Here is a 27,331-nt window from a genome sequence, read left to right on the forward strand (position 1 = left end):
AATATTTTAAACAAACCAATATTTTTCTCGATTTTACATATCATAACAATATATATATATATATATATATATATATATATATATATATATATATATATATATATATATGTATGTATATATATATGTATATATGTATATATATATATATATATATATATATATAAATATATATATATATATATATATATATATATATATATATATATATATATATATATATATATATATATATATAAGAGTAAGAAAAAACTTATTTGTAATTGGTTGCTACTTTAAACTATTTATAAATTCAATTATTTTTGTTAAGAAAATGTTTTCAAATTATTAAAATTTCAGGGAAGAATTTATTAGATAAGGACATTTTAGTATTGATTCTTTTTGAAATCAATTTTATTAACCAAACTTATTTTATTTGGTGAGTTAACTAAAAATTTTTTTCTTTCTAGTTCAACTTTGTAAGATATTTTGTCTTTTTTAGCAGCTCTTGATAATAATTGTAAACACAATTGAAAGCTCGAGATAATAAATAGTTAACTAATAGCCCCTTTTATTGACTTCAACCCTTTCAAAACATTTATATATATATTTATATATATATATATATATATACATATATATAAACATATATATATATATATATATATATATATATATATATATATATATATAAACATTTATATATATATATATATATACATATATATATATATATATATATATATATATATATATATATATATATATATATATATATATATATATATATATATATATGTATGTATGTATTTGTAATATATTGTGTGAAGGGTCAGTTTAAGTTGTTCTCTAAATTTGTACAATTTAATTATTTGCAATGTAACTTTGATTTTGAACAAATTTTAGTTAGCAGAAAAAGTGACTTTCTCTGACAAGATTCAGCCAATAAATTTACCAGAACAAGACGCTGAAGTACGAATATCTACATCACTAACAGTTGCAGGGTGGGGACTCACAAAGGTAAATATAATATTGTAAATTACTAATTAATACAAAGAAAAAATCACAAACTATTTTCTAAGTTTATTTATTTGTTTCATCATGTTATTATAAAATCTTTTTAATGAAGTACGTTTATGGTAAAGGCTATACGAGATAAGATGGTAAATCTACACTAAACTGGATTTTTCCTTGGGTTTGGCACTTAAATGTACATATTTAAAAACCGCTTTAGTCAAATTTGTATCTTCCTAGGTGTCCTCATGCGTCCCTTATCGCAAAAAATATGTATATAAATATATAATATATATATATATATATATATATATATATATATATATATACATGTATATATATGTATATAAAAATATGTATATATATGTATATATATATATATTTATATATATATATATATATATATATATATATATATATATATATATATATATATATATATTTTCTAAAGAGTTTTAGGTTATGTAGATAATTTTTGCAAACTTCTAAATAATAATTTTTGTTTCTGTCACGTACTTTTATGGTAAAGGCTATACGAGATAAGATGGTAAAATCTACACTAAACTGGATTTTTCCTTGGGTTTGGCACTTAAATGTACATATTTAAAAACCGCTTTAGTCAAATTTGTATCTTCCTAGGTGTCCTCATGCGTCCCTTATCGCAAAAAATATGTATCTAAATATATAATGTATATATAGATATATATATATATATATATATATATATATATATATACATGTATATATATGTATATAAAAATATGTATATATATATATATATATATATATATATGTATATATATATATATATATATATATATATATATATATATATTTTCTAAAGAATTTTAGGTTATGTAGATAATTTTTGGCAAACTTCTTAATAATAATTTTTGTTTCTGTCTCTTTCAAAAAACAAAAAACTTTAGGTTTTATTTTATTCAGTTTTAATTATTTTCGTGTATTTTTTTTCGTTCTTTTAAATGGTTATATTTTGTTGATGACTGGTGTAAAACAAAATCTATCAAACCACTTCTATTACAACTTTCAATGTAGCATTAGATTCCGAAAAGATTTCTTTATTCCGACCAAAAAAAGACCAGTGCGAAAATTCGCCGTATTCAAAGTAGGGCATATATCTGAGGACGAATACAATTTACATCATATTAAAAAGAATAAGGCACGTCAAGAAAAGGATCGTGATAAAGCTATTGAAACTCTTGTTTTCACTGTTGACTTACAAGCTGTACTGATGGCTCCTAAATCAAAAGTTTCGAGGCTTTACTAAAAAACAAAATTGTGCGTACACAACCTTTGTTTCTATAACTCAAGGAATAAAGATGGATTTTTTTACATTTGAAATGAGACGGAAGGTAATGTTTCTGCAGAAGAGTTTGCCACCATCTTTTCCGACTTTATCACCAACAAAAGTTTGCCTACACTTGATCGAACTACTGATTACGGAGACACAAAAATAAGTTTGTATAGCGATAACTGTAACTACCAAAATAGAAACGTAACTGTTTCAAACGCCTTACTGAATACAGCTGTGAAGGAAAACATTACTATTGAGCAAAAGTACTTAGAAGTTGGGCACACCCAAATGGAGGCAGACTCCATGCATTCCACAATTGAAAGGTGTTTAAAGATACCCAAAAAATATAATGTAACTTATTTAATCATACATTCTTTAAGTCAATGAAGAAACTTGAGTTCCTGAAAAGTATCCGTCCCGGTAAGAAAAAAAGTGACCCAAACGTAAGTCTTCACAAGTATTTATTTTATGTAAATTCCTATTATGTAATTATTTTAGGTTGTAGATGTGCCTGCGTTAAGATATAATGCAAACGGTCAAATTGATTATAAATTACGGTTTGGCGATGATTGGAAATTTAATAATTTGGAAAATTATTACCTCAGAGGCTCAGCTCCGGAATTGTACCTTGTTCATTACTTCAACTAGACCAACTCTATTCTGAAAGATTGAAGATTTTAAGTAGGAAGTATAATGACCTACAGGATTTAAAACATATTTTACCTAATGACTATCATACTTTCTACGATGATTTACCTTATGAATAATATTATGTAAAACAATAACAACATAATTAAAATGATTTTTAATATAGCATTTTTTATACTTGCTTATATTTTTTTTTGTCAAGTCCAAAAGATTTAATATTACATATAAGGAAATTCTGCTAACTCCCAAAAAGTGTAAATAAAAATTAATTGCGTTAATAAAATCGGTTTATGGATGTATACATATATTACTTGGAACTATATTTGATGTTATAAATATTGCTAATTAATAAAACAATGATTTTTCATTGCTGCTACAGTTTTTATGCTCTCCTGTAAAATCTGTTATAATGGACTTAGCAGATTTACACTCTTAACCGACGATAAGTCATTATAAATAATTAGACATTTATCAATATGATGTAGGGATGGCGGTTTTTGACAAAACACCGGTTTTCGGTTATACCGGTTTTTTTTGCTTACGGTTTAACCTGGCGGTTATAACCGGCCAAAAAAACCGGTTTTTCCAAAAACCAGTTTTCGGTTTTTTTAATCCAATAGGTTACAAGTTTGCACTTTCAGTTTGCTTCTGTATTTAAAAAATAAAATAAAATTTGAATTATGGTTTTGTTTGGAATAATTACTTGAGAATAATAATTATGATTGGGATCCAAAATAATACCTAACCTAATCCTAATCACCGTAAAAACCTAATAACCGGTTTTTACTTTGAAAATAAAAAACCGGTTATAACCGGGACAAAAAAACAACCGATAAAACCGTTATTGCGAAGTAAAAAAACCGGTTTTCGGTTAAAACCGGTAGGTTTTTCCCAACCCTAATATGATGTCTAAGAAAAGAGTGTTAAGAAAAATGAAATGTATGAAATAATATTTTTAGAATAATTGGTGATTTTATTTAAGCGAAATACTTACTCTTCTGGTCTAAAAGGATCTTAAATTATTTTTTTCTTAGATATTTTTTGTTGTTTTTTTTTTAGAAATAATTATACAGGTTTATTTAGTATGTCTGCCTCTAGGCGTATTAAAAATTCTTCAATTATTACATTTTATAAATCTATAATTGAAGAACCTGTATAATATTTCTGTCCCATTCTTGTGGAGCACCATAAAATTTATAAAAGCACGACATATAAAGTGAAAAACTACTTTTCATTTTTTCAGAACCAGTTTAAAACGTAAATTAATAATTACTTTAATGGCAATTTTTACCATTTTTACGATTCTCATAAAATCATTCAAATGTATCACTTTTCCATTAACCGACACTACAGAATTTCCATTTTTAAAGTATAGTCTTCAAAACGTTTTTATTATGAAAGTTTAATTTCCGTATTTTTTAGGCAAATTTTAAATGCCTTACGTTTGTTGCCAAAAAACAAAACCAAAATTTAATGCCATAGTTTTGAAGACTGGGCTTTAACAATGAAAATTCTATAGTGACCGGTAAATGGAAGTCATACATTTTAATGGTCTCATAAGAATCGTAGAAAATGGAAATTGTATAAAAAAGCTTTACTCTTCACCTTTAAAATGCCTATTGATTTTTGTCGATAAGGCGCTCTGATCAAATTATATCGAATTTTTACCGTTGAAGTGATGAAAAATTGATTTCATGCGCATATCCGCGTCGCTTCAAGCGATATTTTTGGAAAGAACGACTTATTTTACACACAAAAAGTAATTATTAACATTGTTATTCAAAATTTTCTCACATACATTTCTAACATTTTTTTCTGCGAAGCAAAGATTCTTTTTAAATCAATTTTTTCCGTTTTTCCTCGAAGATGTGAGTTGTTGGGAGGAAGCCGGGGGTAGGAATAGAAAACTTTTTTGCATATTTTTTGGAGTCGCAAAATTAACATTTTTAAAAAAACTCAGCTTGTTCGTATGATATTTAGAGGTTCAGTGGCATTTTAGTCCCTGACGACCAAGGTATAAATAAATTAACTTATTTATAACAACAAAACTAAAGCATATTTAGTATTTGCTAATTCGTTTTTTAGACGGTTCTAATCGATTTACATCGGATTAAATAAATAGGTGAGGAAAGCTTTGGAAGTTGAGAAAATCCATTTTTTTACGTAAATCGATTTTGATATTTGAAATTTAATTTCTTCAACCTAATTTTTTGGTATTTTTCACGCTCAATACCGATTGTTCAACAATTATATGTTATAAATATCTTGAAGATATGAACATTTTTCTCGAAAAAGAGGTCTATTGTTTATAACTTGCCGGTCAACTTTGACCAATAAATTGTATCTCAGGAACTACTGCTTGCAATTGAACTTTTTTTATTTTACAAGAAACGACTTTTAATGACGTTTGTTAAATTTGATTTAAAACCGGACATTTACGTTCCGACTTGCTGTCCCACTTAGTGGGACTACTAGTACTAGTTGTATATTCGTCTATACTTACGCTCCGACTTGCTATCCAACTAGCGGTCCAACTTCAGTTCTAGTTTGTTTTCACGACAGTAGTTAGGCTGGATTTAGAGGATGGAGGTGTATCTAAAGAATCGATGCTTGTTCTGGCTGGCCTCTGCACTTCTGCTAAAAAGCTTAAATCATTGTAGTGCTTCCAATTAGCCACATATACTTCGTCTGCTCCGGTACCAGTTCCACTTTCACTCACTTAAACGTTTTTATGTTCTCTGAAGGTAATAGAACGTAGAAAGTGATTTTTTTATGCACAAAAGCTACATTGTACATTGGCAGTGTTTTCGTACTTCAACATTGCATTCAGCAGCTGTTATTGGGCTGTTGGGACGCGCATTTCGGTTCGCGTATATAGCCTACCGCTATCCCACAAACAGAGATTATCTCTGTAAATATCGATAAATTCGGAAATTCCTTTACTGTTCATTACGAAAGGCGTGCAGTAAATTAGAAATTTGGAGTTATAATGAGTTAATAATCGGCCGATATGTATGTGTAAAAATTAGGTACTTTAGGGTTCATAAATACGCATGACGTATTAAGTTTCGTTTCTCTAGTTATTTGTCTAGGGCTGAACTAATTAATTTTTACGACTCTTGTCTGGCACTCTCAATTTTTATGACTTTTTAAGATGTATGGGAAAATTATAATTTTTGAGAATTTGTGTAGTTATATTCTATTTTAGAAAGAAATAAAGAGGAAGGAAGTATCACTTACAAGAAAATAACTTCAGAACAATATAAAGAAACAGTTACTTCTAATTTCAATACAACTATAACTTAATTTTCGTTGTTTGTTGATAATTATTCTGTAGCCAATCCGAAGTGTTGGAAATTGTACCTGCGTGGGAGTGTCCGAAATAGATCTACAGAAAGGAAAATGATTTGCCCTAACAAAAAGTAGATGATGATGAAGAATCGTGTATTTTAATAGTGGTAATTTTCGTGCAATTGAAAGTTTATTGTCTGTTGAACATTTAAGAACTAGAGATCCAAAGCCAAAGTATAATTTTAAAACATTCCTAAAGCCGCTGATTTTATTTTCACTAAGTCTTTACAAACTTCCATATGATCTAATTTTTGTTGAGAAAGATTTTAAAAAAATTTAATTAAAAAAAAATTAGATTTCAAAATTATTATGTGAAATCTATTAAAACGATTTTATTGAAATTTGGTGTTCTCTATTGTTATGTTAAGAAAAATTTCCGGAGGAAGTATGAAAGTCCTAAGTGTAATTTAAGTGGTTGAAAACCATTGTTTAATAAAAGACTTGTTTCCCCCTCTTTTTTGTATTTATTGCTGTTTTGCAGCAAAAAAATAAATAAAAACATTTTTAATCGGCCCTACCTTATAGAAAATTCAATTGTCGCTATTTTGTTTTATTACAACTTTGCTCCAAAATGAACTGTTTTATAGTTATAAGCTAGGAAATTAGAAAAAAATCGACGTTTCTAGTGATTTTTAAATTTTTTAATTTATTTATTAATACTCCCGACCTATTTGAGAGGGAAGATAAGTCAAATATTATTACTGAATGTATCACCTAACTATTTCTGCAAAAATCCGAATGCCACCTCCCACGTCCACCTTAAAGCAGATCCGCTCTGGTCTATATACATTTGTAATAAAAACAATATAAAAATAATTTTACATAATAAACTTATAAAGTACTATAATTTGATTTTCTTAACAAATTTAATTAAAACAGAAATATAATTAAAAGAAGAAAAATTGTTTGTTGGTAAAAAAGTCATTTAAATATTTCTTTTAGTTATCTGGACGAGCATCAGATGTTTTAATGAAAACCACTGTTACTGTAACGAGACACTGTTCCTGTATGAAAACCATAATTGCTGCTTATGATAGAAAATCAGGAATTTGTAAGGTAAATTTAATTTCCATTACAAAAATATTTATTTTGAATTAAAATAATATTTCAAAATATTGATTGAATTTTCCTGGGGAGATTTGTAAGTAATTTTAGTTATTATTCTTTTTATTATGTTATTAGACATCGCAAGTCTGCAAACAAGGCGAACTGTTCATCAATTTTAATTTTTCTTGAATTTCAATACAAATGAGACTTACAGAAATCAGGCTAATGGCATTCTTCTAAAATAATTTAAATATTAGTTGAAATGTGATAGAACACCTGACCGGTTTAAACATTAAGCTGATTTTAGTTAAATTATCTAAATGGGTTAAATATCTAAAAATTAATTATAAAAATTAAAAACGAAACCAGATAATTTTGCTTGCAAATTTACATTTAATTTATATATATTCAGGGATTCTACAGTATTCACTGCCTTCCCTCGCTCAACCGTTTCCATCTCTCTCTTTGTCCCATTCTCCATCGTTTAGGCCACCTCTCTTACTCATGGCGTCGTCTACTTCATTCCTCTAGGATTTCGGGGTCGTCCTCTTTTCCTCCTTCCTATGGGGCTCCATTCGGTTATTCTCTTTATCCATCTGCTGTCACTAGTTCTTCTTACATGTCCACACCACTTTAGTCTTTTTTGTTCTATGTATGTTAGTATGTCTGTTTCTATTGATGTTCTTTGCTTTATTTGGTCATTACTTCTCCTATTCATTCTTGTTACTCTGCAGCATCTTCGCATGCATTCCATCTCTATTGCTACTATCTTACTGCTGTTTATCTTGTTTATGATCCAATTTTCAGCCCCATATGTCATAATATTTAGGTGTCTATCCCACCATACTGAGTTAAGTTGTCGGATTGCTCTTCTTGTTTGTCCTAATCTGTGTGTAATTTCTTCCTCTGTTGTTGCCTTTTTCGTAATTATAAGCCCCAAGTATTTGAATATATCCTTTCCTTTGATTGTTACGTTGTCATCAATCTGTACGTTGTCATCAATCACATTTAATTTAAGACTATAATTTCCAGATCCAGCACGTAATTCACCTTTTGAGGAATTTGAACCTCTAATAAAAATTGCGTCCATATATGAAGGCTAAATACTGATTATCTTTATCATTAAAATAGTTATCGTCATCTATTTCTTTGTCTAAGTTTACATTTAATTATGCAATTTTTTACTTCGATCTGTTTTTTCTTTTCTTCTGAAGCTGTTAGAAGTGAGACATAGCTAAGGGCTTCATGTTAACAACTTTTGCTGATGACACTGCTTGTGATTTACATTAAATCTATTGTTAATTGTGTAGCAATTTATTCTGGTTAATTGGTGGGGTACCGAGTTCCTTATACAATTTTCAAATAATCTTCCTGTAAGTTGATTGATGTCATGTTGAAAATCACATTTTTTATAAGGAAATGGGATCTACTAGATCATTGTTAGCGAATTTTTAAGATCTAAAGTGTACTTTCACATAATCTAAGATGTTTCTTAAAATAATCCCAGTGGAACTCCATAACTTTTCAGCTTCGTCTCTAAAAGTAGTCCTAACGTAGGGGCATCAACAATCTCACTTGATGCACTTAATATACTGTCAGAAAAACTTTTTAAATAGTCCTAAAATGCCACATTAACGGGTTATAGTTTGTAACCTGGTGCGATATCCATATAGAAATACAATGTAAGTAACTTAGCTTAAAATATTAACAATCACAAGTAAAAAAAAATGTGTTTTAGTCTCAGGGACGCAGGTTACGAATTCTATATTAGAAAGTGCTAGTATCTACTGGGTTAAGATCAAGATTTACTTTTTAATCTTTAGAATACTTTTAAAAGGCCTTATCCTAGTCAATCTGCAACAATTAAAATACTTTGGACCTATTATGAAAGCAGATACAGTAAACATGGAAAGACTTCATTTAATGAAATGCAGAAGGCCGAAGATCACGAGGAAGATCCTAACAGCATAAATCGATTAAATTACAGGAATCTGCATAAGACCTATGTATGAGTTAAAAGAAATTACCAGAAACAGGTCTTTTAAGACGGACACGATGATCACTACAAACACTCCTTCTGAGGGCAAGGGGGGGGGGAGCAGGGGTAAGATTAAACAGAGAAGTTCTATAATATTACAGAATGACGGTATTAGATTTTTGTTTTGATACAGTGCAGCAACAACCGCTGATACGTATTTCGACCTTCTTAGGTCTCTTCAGAACGGTATAGTCACTGCTCTGTCGCTATAGTCTCTATAATATTAGTTATTAGATTTAAAGTGACAGTTATTTATCCCTTAAAGAACAAACCAAATAGAGAAGGTATATTTTATATTGTTTTCAATATTATTAAGCCAAGTATTAAAAAAAGCTCAGAGTAGCTGTACGGCAGTAAATAAGGAAAAGAAAATAAAGTCAGGAGATGATTAATGTAATATAATCTAAAAATAAAAAATACAGTTTTTAGAAACTAACTGGTATATAACAAGTACTTGTTACTGTTTGTGTGCCGTGCTTGTTTTTTTGCATCGGCTTTAAGCGTTAGCTATCATCTTTATAACAAGCTGATGAAATGTTTTTGGATCGGCAGCTAGATAAAACAATTCCTTCTTTGTTCGACCTGTACATTGTCTCATGTTACGCAGCCAGTACAGTTGCTTTCTTCCGACCCAGCGTTTACCTTCGATTTGTCCCTGAATAATCAACCGGAGTAAGTAATATTAGGTCTTTTCATTATAAAGGTCAAACTGGCAACAGGTGTATGTTCTCAAAAAATTTGATAGTGTGTAAATTTTTTTAATAAAATCAGCTGAGTACTTTCGGCATGTAACATTGTTGACGTACTCTGCTGATTTTAATAAAATAATTTACAAACTATTAAGTTTTGTAACAACATACATCTGTTGTTACTTTGATCAATATTTTAGAAGTGTGTTTAAGTCAAACAGTCTTTTTCCAATTCAATTTCAATATATGACCGAAGTATTAGACTTTTTCATTTTAATGATGTTGATCAATTATCGCTCTTTGTGCATGGTCTCTATATAATTCGAAGCTAAAATATCAAACGTGTGGGCATTGGATTTTTTTCAAAGATTTTACAAGTATTTTTTTTTAAATATGCATTAGATACAATTATTTACACTTTTTTAACTAAGACACTACAGTAGATACCATTGTTTGCAGTATTTCATTTAAAAACAAGTTGGTAGTGAGCTCCAATGTGTTTTTCCACTAGGGCAAAATCTCGATTTGAAGGAAGCATCAATAATTTCTTTAAAATGGCCTTCTGCTACTAGACGAATCCAAACAGAGTCAAGTGACCAATTCTTATTTTGTCCACTGCAGTTGTCAGAAATGGCAAAAAGTTTGGAACCTGTTATATTATAAGATAAAAAATGTTTAATTATACAGCTTCCAATCTCGTCAGCTCCTCTGTCAGCTGTTTCCTCATTTCACATGTAGAAATACCCCTGGGTATTTTATATAAAACAACTTCTTTTTGTAAAAGGTTGGCTCTGGTGATGGTTTAAGAGTTATCAAAGCCTGCTGAAGATCGATGTAGCATAAATCTAATAAGTCTTCGTCAGTTTTTAAAGCGGCATTCTTAAGAGCGATGTTTATGCTGTCACAAACACCGCAGGTATCTGTTTGTGGGATTTTAAACTTAATATTAAATTTTTTGGTAAATATACATCTAAATTTGTACGAAGATACACAGTTGCTAACTTTTCGTATTCATATGACCTTATGTAATACATCACGGTGTGGCTTCGCCTTGAGGATCTATTTTAAATAGAACTACGAGCTTTAAGTTTTACCTCTATGCAGCCAAATATGTATACAATTTGTATATTAAAGTTGCTCAGATTCCAAAAGTTCTCAAAAATGTTTTTCACCTCATCTTCGAATAAAAGTGTAAACCATTTATTTCTACAACAGCAGTCTGATGCTACAGACTTTTTTTTTTGTACCACTCCCTTACCACGATAGCTGAGATATTTTTGTTATGTCACTTTTTTAAAAAGCATGACTATAAAAATGCGCAAATCATAGAGGAAAAGAACAATACAGTTTATGAAAAGGCAGGTCTGCTAATGAAATGTTTTCAATAAAAAAATATCTAAAAATTAAGAGACGTTATCCAAAAAACGCATATTGCATTTACAGATTTTGATTAAGCCTTCAGACACATACTGTCTGAAATTATAGAAAAAAAGGTTACCCAATGGACCTGTTAAAAATTTATGTGTATTATATTGACAAAAATATTAATCTAGCGTATAAAAATTTCAATATGAAAATATCATAAAAAAGACAAACATTATGGCAGAGATAACTGCACAGTTCAAGAAAATTGAGACTTTTTAAAAGCTTCAAACGCATTATTATATTGCAAAACGCAAAACATTTTTTATTGTCCCGATTTCTTTCTTTTTAGTACATTGCCAATTTTCTAATTGAAGTTGCAGTGTGTGTGTGTATATGTGTGTGTTTGACTTAATGTATATATGCCTATTGCTGGATGGATAATTTGCATCGTTTTCTGTTCCTAGCTGTCAGCTTCCAATCTCTAATCCCCATCTTTCTGACATCTTCCATCACGAAATATTTCCATTTCTTTCTTGGTCTTTCTTTCTTTTTTGCCATCAGCTACTCTCCAACCAATATTCTTGACTTGTTTATTACCCTGCATGCTTTCTAGATGTCCGAACCATTATAGTCTACGTTTTTACTACTTCTGTTATTGTATATAATTGTTTTCCTTCTACATTATTTCATCTTATCCATTCTACCGTTACTACATTTTCACTAAATATTCTGCGTAGTATGTTTCTTTCGGCAGCCTATAGCATTGTGGGTCTAATTATAGTTTTGTATACTCTTATTTTTGTATAACATGATATATATGTGGCCCTAATTATTTTGTTCATTGCCCCAGTACATATGTGGCTCTTGGTAAATCTCAGGTTGATTTCAGTTTCTTCTTATAAGTCTGATCGATAAGAGTACCGAAGTACATATATTCATCCACCTTCTCGAATTCTATGAAATTGATCTATCCTCCACTTTCAATTTAAAGGAGCTCCTGGTGTTTATTTGCTATTTACTCGAGATTTTCATATACTTGAATTTATTAATATTAACTTTCGTCCCATTTTAGAGCTTTCCCGAATCATTCATTCTGCTATACTTGCCAGTTCTTGCAATAAGAATTACATCATCTGCGTACATTAAGCATTCGTATTCTTTGTATAAAAGAGTGCCGGACATATTTATCCCCCTAACCCCTAATCCTTAGAATTTTTTCTAGAACTATATTAAATAGCAAGGTAGATAATGGGTCTCCTTGGCGAACACCTTTTTTCACTTCAAATTCTTCTGAGACTGCCGTTGCATTTCACAGCACAGAAGGTGTTTCTAATTGTCATTTTTACCAATCGTACAATTTTTTTTGGCAGTTGAAATTATTTTAATGATTCTAATAATTTGTTTCTGTCTATTGTACTGTAGGCGGCTTTGTATTCAATGAAAAATAATTTCCCTGGTGTTCTCCTGGATTCTTCTCTACGTATATTTCTAACCGTTCATTAGTTAGTATGGTATAAGGGTATTAGTATGTAATCTTGTATCTGTATAGCTAAACAACCAACCAAGGTTTAGCGATGGGATCTCTATTATCACCTTTTCTAGCTAAGAACAGAAATTTTCTAACAACAACAACAAAATAGTTTTTTGGACAAAATATGTTCATGATTGTAAAGCTCTCATACAGGAAACCCAAGACGATGCTTTACAGATTCTGGATGATCTTAATAACCTCCATCCTACATATCTTTTACACTGGAACCAGAATCTGACAATAAGTTGAATTTCTTCGATATGACTATATCTCGTAATAGATTCTCTAGAGTACAGTATTTATTTACAGAAAACCTACTTAAACAAATAATGTTATATATGAAACATCTAAAATTACTGCTTTCAACAGTTAAATTCATAGGTTACTCAAATTTCCACTTTCTAATTATAACTTCAATTTAGAACTTATTACTCTTAAGCAAATTGCTTTCAATAATGGTTATCATCCCAACATTATCCATAAGCTTTTAAATAGAGTTAAACTTAAAACTGCTTATGCAACTGCAAATACTTCAAATGACATCAGATATTTTTTCTTTACTTATATTAGCAACATTACCAATAAAATATCAAAACTTTTTACTTCTACAATTGAAAACATCGAAATTTCCTTCAAGTCACACAACACTTTAGGTTCCTTTTTAATTAACACCAAAGATAGGATAAACATACTTGACAAAAGTGGTATTTATAAATTAAAATGTGATGATTGTAATGACTCTTATATAGGTAAAACAATTTGAAAGTTATCTACTAGAATTTCAGAATATGAATTTGAAAAGACCAAACTCTTCAAGTTTTGGTCAAGACTGATTATTTAGTAAACACAATTTTAACATCAATACTGGTTCATCTATTTAACATGACATTAGTAGAAAGAAAAACTACTCGGAGTTGGATTTATTGGAAGATTTGGAGATTACAAGGGAAACAAATAAAAACTCTCACTTTGTTAATACTCAAATTAATTTAAATTGTACTATATTTAAACCTATTTTTAAAAACTTTATTGGAGATTCACCTCGTGGGGGACCCAACTCGGCTGTTTAGACTTCCTACCATGAGTATACCCATTAATAATTTATTAATTCTATATTTTGACTAAGATTACTATTTTATTCTTTAAAAATTTACACAACTAGCTTGCTCAGGTTCAATTGATTTATAGTTGGCGTTGATTACACTCTTCATATCTCTGCGTAATTTAGATATACCATTATACCATCTTCACATATGTATATTTCAACATCTCCCACTGGTGGTCAGTGGATCTTGAGGAATGCTTTGACATTTTAATTTTATGGTTCCCCCATTGACTGTGGGTATAACTAAACTATTTGGATTATACCCCATAAATACAGCCTGCTTTCAATTTTGATTTTTAATTCTTAGTATTTCAATTTCATAGTTCGATTTCTTCGTTTCAACAGTATTGATAGTGCTTGGTCGACCCTATTATTGTAGACAATCACCCACTAGCTAACAGATTGTTTAGTCTATTTCTTGCATTCATACTGTACGTCCCCTTCAGTTGCCCTCAAACTAACACCCTAATTATTACAGACAGGTTTGAGTGTGAGATCTGGATTATGCAATTTACTTAAAGTAATCTATATAATTTTATATTTCATCAGTTGATTTCCTATAGTAGTGTCAGTTGCACCTTTGGTCAATGCTTAGGGAGAGCGCCCACCAAACTGGTGTGGCAAGTGGCAACTAGCAAGTAGCACGCGTCTAGCATGTTACGTAAAATGTAACCAATGAAAACGAATGATTCAGCGCACACCAAAATGACAGTAACGTCATTCATTCTAATCATTCGTTTACATTGGTTACATTTTAAGTAACATGCTAGACGCGTGCTACTTGTTACTTGCCACTTGCCACGCCAGTTTGGTGGGCGCTCTTACTTAAGTTTCATAGAATTTTGAAATGTGCAGATCACATCACCATGATTGTGACGGCCCATCCAAGTTGTCATATGTCACATATCACCCTAAAATTTCCATTAAGACCAGGAGCCATTCTCTCCCCTGATGCCAACCAATAAGTAAAATTTTATTTATGACATTCTCAATAGATTTTTGGATAGCCCAAATTTGACGAAGTAAGTCTAAAACGTTATATTACATAAAAAACTTTTATCAACTTTTTTTCTCATCAGAATATCCACGAAGTTAAAAGAACTGTCATGAAACATCTTTAGATTTTCTTTTTTAGATTTTGCCCTCTACTCTAGTCGTTTTTGCTCTAATGCAAGAAAAAGTACCATCTGAATATCAGTGGTAAAAAATCATTACATAAAATTGTCTACAGCACAAAACCAAAATACGCTCAAGAGAGACAGAAGATGCTCAAAAAAAATTCAAAAATGTTTACAAAAGAAGCTTCTTTTGTAAGAGATACCTTCCAGCTAAAGCAAATAAGTTCTCTACTAAAAAATTTACTTTTTAGATAAAAGTTTTTAAAATTATTTTAAAGATATTTTGAAAATTTTGTAGATTACGGTAAAAGTAAAGCAAAGTTCGAGTAACCTTCTGGCTAATGTTTAGTGTTAGGGTTTAACGATAACTTTCGTAGCTGGGACCGACGGCTTTACGTGTCCTCCGAAGAACGGTAGCAGCTCAGTTAAATCAAAAATTGAAAATTTTGTCGGTGCCCGGTGCCGGGATTCGAACCTAGTCCATTTAACTTGTTAAGCCAGTAACATAGCCACTGAGCTAAGGGTGCCACTAGATTACGGTAGATTATGGTAATCGTAGATATAAAATGTTTTCATAATTTGTTTTTTTTATCTACCCCAATTTAAGTTAAATTTGTCTACTTAATTAAGACATATTACCTATCATCCATATACACCACTAATAATTACAAACGTTTTAGGGCGATTCAGGAGGTCCTTTACAACTAAATGGTACATTAGTGGGTGTAGTGTCAGGCAGTGGGCCCTTTTGTGGAAGTCGGTTACCAGCAATATACACCAACGTTGCCTTATTTCGTACATGGATAAAAGAAAAAACTGGTATATAATTTATAACTGTTAATAGTCACCAGAATGAAACGTTTAGTAATTAATAAATGTTTGCTCTAATGCTCACTGAATTTAGATTGTTAGTATATTCACCCAATTCTTGTAATTTAATAAATCTTGTATAAAAATAAATCACCTGCACTAAAAACACATTTCATTTATTTTAAAAATAATACAAATATTATTTTTAAGACTTTAGCTCTCACGTGCACCAACGTGCATGTACCATTAATAAGCACAAAACTTATCCTTGTTCATTTTGGTGTATACCTCTCATAACCGCAGATATAGATGATTTGCATTAAAAGGCGTGACATAATGGTTCTCTAGACTGCCCATGGACTGTGATTCGTTACTCTCACCATGTTTTGAGTAAATATAGGTTATGTTATTTTGACTATCATTTGCACGTGTTGTTAGCTTGCAAAATTTATTGTATTGTAGTGCGTAAAGTGAGTAAATCGTGGAATTATAAACAAAAGTTGAGTGAAGACGGGCTTACACGAATTTTAGAGGAGAGCGATTTTTTTTTAAAGTGACAGCGAATCGCAAAATTTGTTGGGTGAAGATAGTTGTCTCAAAACTATAAATTTTGCTGATAAAAATACTTTAAAAAGGCTTTACTGTAAAAGAAAAGCTTTGAAAAAAAAAATAATTACAAATACTATTATTATCTACAGGGAGAATGCAATAAGTAAGTAATGACACTTCAAAGGAGTCAGTCAAAAAATGTTAAGAACGATAATTCCGAAACTGAAATTGTAGAATCCGCATTAGATCTGTCAGAAAAATAATTTGGGAAGATATTGATAATAATGAGTTAACTCAGTTTAAATTTGATGACGGAATTACGAATTTCAGAAATATGAATATGAATATTATATGAAAGATAAATTACATATTGATTTTTATTTATTATTTCTGGAACCAGTTTTGGATTTTCTTGTTAGTGAGACTAACCGATACTTTGAATAAGCTTTGATCGACGGAATTTTAAATAACATCCCATCAAATATTAGTATAATCCAATTTATTTCCTACGACACTAAAGAAAATGGAAGTATTTTTTTACCAAATAATATGGATTAATAATAATAGTTAATGTAGGGGAAAGGACGAGGTAGTTAGTTAGATAAATTAAAAGTAAATTTTTGAAAAATTATAGTCTCACCTTCCTACATTTGGTAGATAAAACATAAATATAAACCCCGAAGGACCAGAGACCAATAGATTGCAAAATTGCGAATTAGTAATAATGAATTTATAAATGTTCATAAAATTGACAACTGTTCTGCTTAATTATTCTTAAAACTAATTAAATGCAACTTACAGAGCAAAAAAGTTTATAGTGTGTTGTATATCGGGCAACCCTGTAATTTGTCGGACCGGCATTAATGAAATGATGACACAAAAACTGTCGATTGTCTTTTGTATTTAAGGATAATTTCAGGTACTTACATATCAGATGCACTAACACTGAAGTTAATATAGTTAAATATTTAATAAAATAAGTTATTTGATACCTGCTTCTATTTAAGAAAGCGCGAGAAGAACTATTACTTGCTTCTATTTGAGAAGCTGAAAAGCAAGTATGAATTGTGTTGAAATGACTTGAATTAGTTACACTGTTTTATTGAACTGAATTACAACTGAAATTAACATTTTAATACATGAAATAATAATGGACTGTAATGTCTTTAATGCGGGACGTCTGACGGCCGCTAGCAGAGGGAGAGCTTGTTGCAGTTGACTTCCCGCAGTTGGCTGGAACACCATGTTGCCATGTTGATTTAAGTTTTCTCCATATACCCCGCCTTGAACGGTTGGTTCAATAATACTGGTAGCGGACAGATCTTAGTGACAGCTCTTTTTAAAGTTCCCTTCGACGTCCTTACTGTAACGACTCGTACTACGCCGTCTAGACCTGAATGAACTTCACTGATTCGTCCTAAAATCCATTGACATGGAGGAACATTCATATTTCTGATGGTGACCAATGTACCACATTCTAAATTGGGTACCTTCTGTTTGTCTTTATATCTTCTTTGAAGGCTACAAAGGTAGGAAGTAGACCATTGCTTCCAAAAACTTTGCTGCAATTTTTGAAGCAGCTGAAATCTTGTTAACTGGTTCAGCTTAACCGTTTCACCAAAAGCTGGATCAGGAACAGCAGTATGCGATCTTCCAATCAAGAAGTGAGATGGGGTTAAGGGTGAAAAGTCATTAGGGTCTGAGGACATAGGGTAAAGGGGACGGGAATTTACCGTAGCCTCAATTTGTATCAGTATCATTACAAATTCTTCATACGTTAATAAAACATTTTTAATTGTCCTTAGTAAGTGATGTTTTACACTTTTAATGTTAGATTCCCACAATCCTCCAAATGACGAAGAATTCTACGGAATAAAATGCCATTGAATATTTTTATTTATGAAATAGTTTGAAAATGTATCATAAGAGGTAGACAAAAACTTAAATAATATATTTAACTCATTTTTTGCACCTACAAAATTAGTCCCATTATCCGAATATATGTGAGATGGTTTACCCCAGCGAGCAACAAATCTTCGAAATGTTGCGATAAATGCTTCGGACGTAAGAGCAGTGACTAATTCTAAATGAACTGCCTTTGTACTGAAACAGATGAATAAACAGATATATGCTTTATACGTTTTACAACCACGACCTTTTCGATCTTTAAGGACAAAGGGTCCTGCATAATCAACACCAGTGTGATTAAATGGAAATGAAATAGTTACTCTAGATTGAGGTAAATCGGCCATAAATGAAGTAATTTGAGTTTGTTTAAATTTATGACATGTTATGCAATTTTTTACAACAGATTTGACTACATTCATGCCTCCTGTTTGCCAATATTGCTGCCTTATAGTATACAATAATAATTAGGGACCTGCATGAAATAAATTTAAAGGTTCATCCTCAATAAGCAACTGAGTAAGCCGATGCTTACCATTTAATAAAAAAGGGTGTTTGTGGTTATAATCTAACCCAGAGTGAGTTAATCGACCACCTACTCGTAACAAATTATTACCATCAATAAATGGCGACAAAGCTAAGAGTTTGTGATTTCATTTGACTTCTTTATTAGCTTTGATTAATTGTATTTCTTCCTAAAAACATTCATTTTGAGCTAATTTAATTAAACTTAATCGACCTTTTTCTAATTCATCTTGTGATAAAAAGGGGATGTACTGGTTTTTGCGAGAGACATGATTGCTGGATGTTGCATCTGGTAGTTTTCTATTTTTGCTAGAATTAAGTAAGTTCCTTAAATATCTTAAACAATAACTGTGTACTCGCAACAGTTTACGAAAAGTAGAAAATTTATTAAAAATAATGTTACGAACATACTTTTGGCATGGCCCAGGTAACGGTTGCATTGCATCTCTAATACTCTCGAAAGTTCGCGGCGTATCGAGTGCGAGAGAGAATAACCGGTCACGTAGGTGAATTAGAGGTGGGACAACGCCAGAATATTCTCGATACAGTAACTGTAGTATAAATAGGTAACAATGTTAGAAGTAGAGTTAGTTGTTAAGATACTACCGAACTGTAAAGTTATAAATAAATATATGTATATAAATTCGAACCGCTCGTTTTATTTAATCTCGCTACAGTTGGTGTCCGGTGTGAGATTTGCAAATAAATTCAGCAGTGATTTTTGAAAAAGACTTTTGAACTTTTGAAAAGTATTGTTCGTCGGGAAAATTCGCGTAGTTCGGTAGTGACCTTTGTACGAAAGAACATTTAAAAAAGTACGTGTGTGCCTGACCAAAGATGCTGCTAGTAGAACTTTCGGTAAAACAGTTGCGTGAGCAACTGGAAGAACGCGATGAAGACTGCAGCGGGTCCAAGAAGATACTCCAAGAACGACTGAAGACTGTTCTCAACAAGAATGGAGAAGACCCAGAGACATTCCAGTTCCAGTCAGCAGACGAAGCCGTTTTAACTAAAATAATTGATGGAAAATTCGAGAATGTTTCCAAAAGATTCGATGAAACGTCGCAAATGATAGAAGAAACTTCTAAAAAAACTGATGATAAATTCGAGACTGTTTCCAAAAGATTCGATGAAACGTCTCAAATGATAGAAGAAACTTCTAAAAAAATTGAAGAAACTTCTAAAAAAAATGATGATAAATTAGAGAACGTTTCCAAAAGATTCGATGAGAAATTCGAAAATGTATCTCGAAGATTCGACGAGAAATTTGAAAATGTTTCTCAAATGATGGAAGAAACTTCTAAAAAGAACAATGAAAAATTTGAAGAAGTTTCTAAAACATTTGATAAAATACAGAAAAATGTAAACGACAAGATAGAAGACGTAGAAGAGAAGATCAAGCAATTAGAGACCATGATAACTAACACAAAACTACTACCACCAGTTAATACAATAGCCTTAGATCCGGTAGTGAAAGAAGAATTACCCAGAGACGAAACGACACATAATATGAGATTCAAATTGCCACCATTTGATGGAAAGTCTTCTTGGTCCATATACCTTAGACAATTTGAAGCTATTGCGACAGCCAATCATTGGACAGAACAAGAAAAAGCTGTTTCCTTGACTGCTGCTTTACGAGGTGATGCTGCAGATATCCTAAGATCGATTCCTAAGGGTCAAGAAAAATGTTACCAGACCTTGTTCACTCGACTAGACAAACGTTACGGAGATGCCCATCTACAACAAGTCTACAAGGCGCAACTAAGAAGTAGAATTCAACGAGCAAGTGAAAATTTGCAAGAGTTTGAAGCAGATGTTGCTCGTATAGTGCGGTTGGCTTATCCGGAGGTACCAGACAACATTTTAGAAGAAATTGCTGTAGATACCTTCGTCAATGGGTTAAAAGAAAGTGAATTACAGAAAGCTTTACGACTAGCAAGACCAAAAGTTCTAGATGAAGCGCTCGCTATTGCCTTGGAACATGAAACAGCCAGTCAAACTTCACGGAGTCATCGAGTAAGAACCATTGAAGAAGGCGACGAACCAAACGATGAACGTCTGGAAGAAATGGTACGAAAAGTAGTTCGTAACACGATGCCGAAGAGACGCGAGCCCAGATGTTGGAATTGCGGTGACGTAGGTCATATTCGCCGTAATTGCAAGAAAATGATACAACAGTCGGAAAACTAGAACGGGTCGACAACAAGGGGCAACTGCCGACCTCGAGAAACACAGCCCCCATAATAACTGTGAACATTACGTCCTCAGGTGGAATTCATAGCTTGTACATAGAGGGTCGTATCAATAATAAATGTAGATCGTTTTTGGTAGATACAGGTGCAACGAGAACTATTGCACGGCCAGAAGTAGTACGAGGCCATCTTAAATTATTGCCTGCAACAGTAAAGCTTAGAACAGCAACTGGTGAGATAATTAATACATATGGCGAGGCTAATATGTCAGTATCCATTGGCCAGACCACAGTGAAACATACAGTATTAATTGCAGAGATCTCCGATGAGTTCATATTGGGGATGGATTTACTAAGGAAAGTTGGGGCTGTATTGAATGTCAAAGATGGAGTTCTCGAGATCAGTGGTGAAGAGTTGCCGTTTCATGAAGACAAAGAAGACGTTATCAGCTTAATAACTACTTGTGACGTAACAATACCCGGTAATAGTGAGAAAATTTTGATGACCAGACCTGATGGTAACTGCCGAGAGGGAAGTTTAAGGATGGTCGAAGATGTGAATAATGCCGAGTTCCTAACGGCAAAAGCTTTGGTGAGAATTCGAGATGTCGTCCCTGTAAGAGTTATGAATTTAAAGGGAAATGCTATTAAGTTAAGTAAAAGAACTTTGATCGGACAGTGTGTTCCCGTGGCTTCGATTTGTTCCATGAATACTAATGAGAAACCGTCGAAATCTAAGTATCCAAAGGAGCTTGTTGAGACGATGATTAAAACGTGCCAAGACCTTGATGATGAACGAACAAAAAAAGTGAAGTCTATGCTGATAGAATTTCAAGATGTTTTTGCCATGGATAAGAAGGATAATGGCAAAACAAGCATAGTAAAGCATAAAATTAATACCGGAGACGCTCAGCCAATCAGACAACAACCTAGACAACTTCCATTTGCGAAAAGAGATGAAGCCGAAGACATCATCAAAGATATGAACAAACAAGGGGTAATTGAACCATCAAATAGTCCATGGACATCACCAGTAGTCCTAGTAAAGAAGAAAGATGGTTCAACACGTTTTTGTATTGACTACCGACAGCTCAATGCAGTAACTAAAAAAGATAGTTATCCTTTGCCCAGAATAGACGATACTTTGGATACACTTTCTGGTTCTCGTTGGTTCTCCACACTCGATCTGAAAAGTGGATATTGGCAAGTAGACATGGAGCCAGCTGATCGTGAAAAAACCGCATTCTCGATAGGATCAGGGCTTTGGCAGTTCACAGTTATGCCCTTTGGTTTATGTAATGCCCCGGCCACATTTGAAAGATTAATGGATGCAGTTTTAAGAGGTCTAACATGGAAAACATGCCTGGTTTATTTGGATGATGTAATTGTAGTTGGAAGATCCTTCGATGAACATGCCAATAACCTAACAGAAGTCTTTCAACGATTGCGGGCAGCGAATCTGAAGTTGAGTCCGAAGAAATGTCACTTGTTTCGACGAGAAGTGAAGTACTTGGGACATATTGTAGCAAGTAATGGTGTAACAGCTGATCCTGAAAAACTTTCAGCAATTAAGGATTGGCCTGTACCAAGAGATAAACACGAAATTAGAAGTTTTCTTGGCCTATGTACATATTACCGACGTTTTGTTAAAGGATTTGCCAACATCTCCAAGCCATTAACAAAGTTGACAGAAGAAGGCAAAGAATATACATGGAGCGAAGAGTGTCAAAGAGCTTTCGAAAACTTACAAATGGCTCTAACCAGCGCACCGATTTTAAGCTACCCTAGACAGGCAGGAAAATTTGTGTTGGACACCGATGCAAGCAACAGTGCAATAGGAGCTGTTCTCTCACAAATCCAAGATGGACAGGAGAAAGTCATCGCTTACTTTAGCAAAGTCTTGTCAAAACCAGAAAGAAACTATTGCGTTACCAGGAGAGAATTGCTAGGCGTAGTAAAGGCTTGCGAGCATTTCCATAAATACTTGTATGGCAGAAAGTTTCTTCTTCGCACGGATCACGCTGCTCTAAAATGGCTTCTACAATTCCGTAATCCAGAGGGCCAGATGGCAAGATGGTTAGAACGATTGCAAGAATATGATTACGAGATCGAACACAGGGCTGGCAGAGTTCATTCAAATGCTGATGCCCTTTCGAGACGGCCGTGCAGTGCAAACTGTAATCACTGTCTTAAATTAGAAGAACGACTTTGCCCCGTGAGACGAACCACCGTCATTAATGATCAATGGCAGCCTCAACAGCTACAAGACGCTCAAGCAGATGATCCATGTATAAAAAGAGTATTGGATTGGATGCGTCGAAGTGAAAGACCTTCTTGGCAAGACATTAGTGCATGTAGTCCAGAAGTCAAGTGTTACTGGAGCCAATGGAATTGTCTAGTGCTGAAAGATGATCTTCTGTATAGAACCTTTGAGAACGATGATGGTACAGAAACTAAGCTTCAGTTGATTGTACCTAAAAGTAAAGTGTCAAAAGTATTGCGTCAGTTGCATGACGGTGCATCAGGTGGACACTTTGGTATCACGAAGACTCTGCAAAAGGTTCGAGAACGGTTCTATTGGGTGAACTGTAAAGATGATGTAAGAAGATGGTGCCGGAAATGTGAACTGTGTGCAACCAGTAATGGGCCAGCTGGTAAAAAGAGGGCACCCATGAGACAGTACAATGTTGGTAGTCCTATGGAAAGAGTAGCAATCGACATTGCAGGTCCACTTCCAGAGACAAATGATGGAAATAAATATATCCTGGTAGCCATGGATTATTTTACGAAATGGACTGAGGCCTATGCGATACCAAATCAAGAAGCTGCTACCGTTGCAGAGGTACTTGTTAAAGAATTCTTTAGCCGATTTGGTGTTCCTTTGGAGATCCACTCCGACCAAGGGCGAAACTTTGAGTCAACCCTATTCCAAAACGTTTGTAAATTGATTGGTGTCAATAAGACCAGAACGACACCCCTGCATCCTCAATCAGATGGAATGGTCGAGAGAATGAACCGAACAATGGGTAAACACCTGTCCAAAGTTGTATCAGAACATCAAAGAGATTGGGACCAGCACATTCATTTATTCCTAATGGCCTACCGCTCGGCCGTGAATGAAACTACAGGCCAGACTCCAACCTGCCTGATGTTAGGTCGTGAAGTTCGTTTACCCTGCGACCTAGAGTTTGGCTGCAGACCTTCCGAAGAACATGTTGCAAGCGAAGATTATGTCGACCGCCTGAAGTTAAGAATGAACAACATTCATGAACTTGCCCGACAACACATCCAGATAGCCAGTGACAGAATGAAAGATCAATATGATTCTCGATGTAAGAGTGAAAGCTATGAAGTAGGCGATCTTGTTTGGCTTTATAATCCACAACGTCGTCGAGGCTTGTCTCCCAAACTGCAAAGACAATGGGAAGGTCCATATGAAATTAAAAAGAAAATAAATGACGTAATATACCGAATTAAGAAGTTGCCGAAAGGTAAACCAAAAGTAGTTCACATAAATCGTCTTGCACCATATGCTGGCTCAAATGAAACAGAAGAAGCACGAACCCTTCAACATGAGATCAAAGATGACCGGCGACCAAGCTTTAATGAATTTATGTCAAATTACGCAGAGAGAAAGAGTGCTAGATTCGGCGTGACCACAGAAGTTCAGCAGGATCTTTTTAGTGTTCCGCATAACGTCTCTCTAGCCCACTGTGTTGCCCAAGATCTTGAGATGACTAAAGGAATCTCATCCGTATTTTATAAGAAATTCGGTCGTTTGGACGAGTTAAAAAACCAGCAGCCTAAAGTTGGAAGAGTACTGAGATTAGAAGATGGTTCCCGATCTTTGCTGTATATGGTGACCAGGAAGTCTTATACAGACAGGGCAAGCTACGAGGATATATGGCGTGCTCTAACTAATTTGAAGAAAATTGTGTGCAATTACGACATCAAGAATTTGGCCTTACCCAAGATAGGCCATGCACTAGATAATCTGGACTGGAAGATTGTCAGAAGCATGCTTGAAGTGATCTTCCGAGACACCGGCGTACGAATTACTGTGTGTTGCATTAACCCGATGGGATCGTATCCTTCAAAGTCAGTAGACTGTTATTTCTTTCTAAAGGGTTCATGCAGAGCTGGAGAGTCCTGTAGATTCCGCCATGCTGTGCCTACCGGAGTTGCTGATCGGGACGATCAGATTTAAGAGGGGAGCAGTGTTACGAACATACTTTTGGCATGGCCCAGGTAACGGTTGCATTGCATCTCTAATACTCTCGAAAGTTCGCGGCGTATCGAGTGCGAGAGAGAATAACCGGTCACGTAGGTGAATTAGAGGTGGGACAACGCCAGAATATTCTCGATACAGTAACTGTAGTATAAATAGGTAACAATGTTAGAAGTAGAGTTAGTTGTTAAGATACTACCGAACTGTAAAGTTATAAATAAATATATGTATATAAATTCGAACCGCTCGTTTTATTTAATCTCGCTACAATAATAAAGTGATCCGTTCTTGAAATTAAGGAGATTGGTTTTTGTAAAAACTACGTTTATTGCTTACTTTCCACGTAATCTACCTACACATACTCGATGCCTTACCTACATATACCCAATCTACAGACGTATTAATAATTCTCACGTATTTACGAAAATAAGTGTTAATATAGTATATACAAAACACGTCAACTTATATGAGATTTTAAAGGAAAATACGTCTAGAATGGAAATATAAGTTTTATTTACCATTTTAAATTCTAAAGCCGTAGTCGTGTGTAGGTACATATAAAAATCATGCTATGATTTGATACAAGCTGAACAAAATAAACAATTTATATTTGGTTTAAAAGGAAAGCTGAGATATTGAATTTTACATGTTATATGTAAAATCCAGAAAACTTATCACATACAAAGAGCTCAAAGTTATTCAAAAGATTATAATATGACAGAAAAAGAAGATATACGTCGTTTTCAGAATTGCAAGGTATTAGTAGCACTTGAGTTAAGCCACTAACGTAACTTTCATTAAAGAAAAAAATGCCACCATACCAAAATACCAGAGGAAACCATCAAAAATTAAATAGGAAACTTTTAAAGATAAAACAGAAGGTGTACTTAAGGAAAAAGCTTAAGACTTAAAATAAAGAAACAGTATGGTACGTAAAAGGAAATGCTGCTAAAATTAAGAGAGATGGCTAATAATACTAGAGAATAAATTCTTGTAAATAACTTGGAAAAAAATAAATACAAGAATAAGGATGGTGATGTTAAAGCTCAAGAATAAATAAAATAAAGTGAGCTGTATGGAGAATGGCACAAATTTTGTCTTACACATATTTTAAAAATTTTAAGGTGCAAAAATTGAAAATGAAAGCAAACCCTCTTTGGTTTGGATGTGCATAAACTAACGAAGAAGCTGATAAAAGTAGATAACAGAAATTTGATACCATATATTATGTTTGTTATTTTGTGACCGTGAATATTTAATATCACTTCTAATGGCAAATCTCAATGTTTAATAAACAGTTTATTACTTATAACTTACACTACATTTTACACTACTGATATTTAACCCTTTCTCTTTTAATGGGTTATATTTATCCCAAAGGTAATTTAAAAAAATCTAAAGGGAAAAGGAATCATCAGAAGCACATGCATATCTGCCTCACTCAAACAATGCATCTTACTGCTCGGCTAACTGCCACAATTTACAGGCACAAGCTGCTTCTCAGAATTTCAGAATTAAAACGAAGTGATTGTTTGCATAGGAGAAGTGTGTTTTATGATGTTTGTATTAGTTGCAGGTATTACTGCACAAGTTGATTTTTGTAATGGATAGGTAAGTCAATAAAATACTTTTGTGAAAAAAAATTGTGAAAAATGTACGTTGGGGCGTATAAGTTCCATTAGAATTTTAATATGGGACGTATTCATCCCTCACGAATCATATCCTGTATATTATTAGAGAAAAAGAACATTTAATAAACATGCATTACAACATTTGGCTGAAAATTTATGGAACGAATCAAATGATGAAGAAAAGCCCTGCCAGAATAGCGGTTCAGAATACGCACCATCCTCTCGCATTTCTTCTAATTTAAATTTGAATGATAAATGTTTATTTAATAACGACATAGAAATTATAACTAAT

At 32.8% G+C, this 27,331-nt stretch overlaps 2 protein-coding genes across 2 annotated transcripts in view; one reads left to right on the forward strand and one right to left on the reverse strand.

Moving 5' to 3' along the window:
* Positions 1 to 16,131, forward strand: part of LOC140442661 (trypsin-1-like) — an 84,294-nt gene extending 68,163 nt beyond the window's left edge. Inside the window, exons 4-6 of the mRNA XM_072533656.1 lie at positions 883 to 996; positions 7,247 to 7,360; positions 15,878 to 16,131. Coding sequence (XP_072389757.1) covers positions 883 to 996; positions 7,247 to 7,360; positions 15,878 to 16,024 — 375 coding nt within the window. The 3' untranslated portion in view covers positions 16,025 to 16,131. The remainder of the gene's footprint in view (positions 1 to 882; positions 997 to 7,246; positions 7,361 to 15,877) is intronic.
* The window catches only part of LOC140442663 (GTP-binding protein Di-Ras2), a 1,562,201-nt gene that overhangs the window by 1,048,118 nt on the left and 486,752 nt on the right, over positions 1 to 27,331 (reverse strand). The window lies entirely within an intron of this gene.

This window comes from Diabrotica undecimpunctata, chromosome 6, assembly GCF_040954645.1.
Source record: "Diabrotica undecimpunctata isolate CICGRU chromosome 6, icDiaUnde3, whole genome shotgun sequence".
NCBI lineage: Eukaryota > Metazoa > Arthropoda > Insecta > Coleoptera > Chrysomelidae > Diabrotica > Diabrotica undecimpunctata.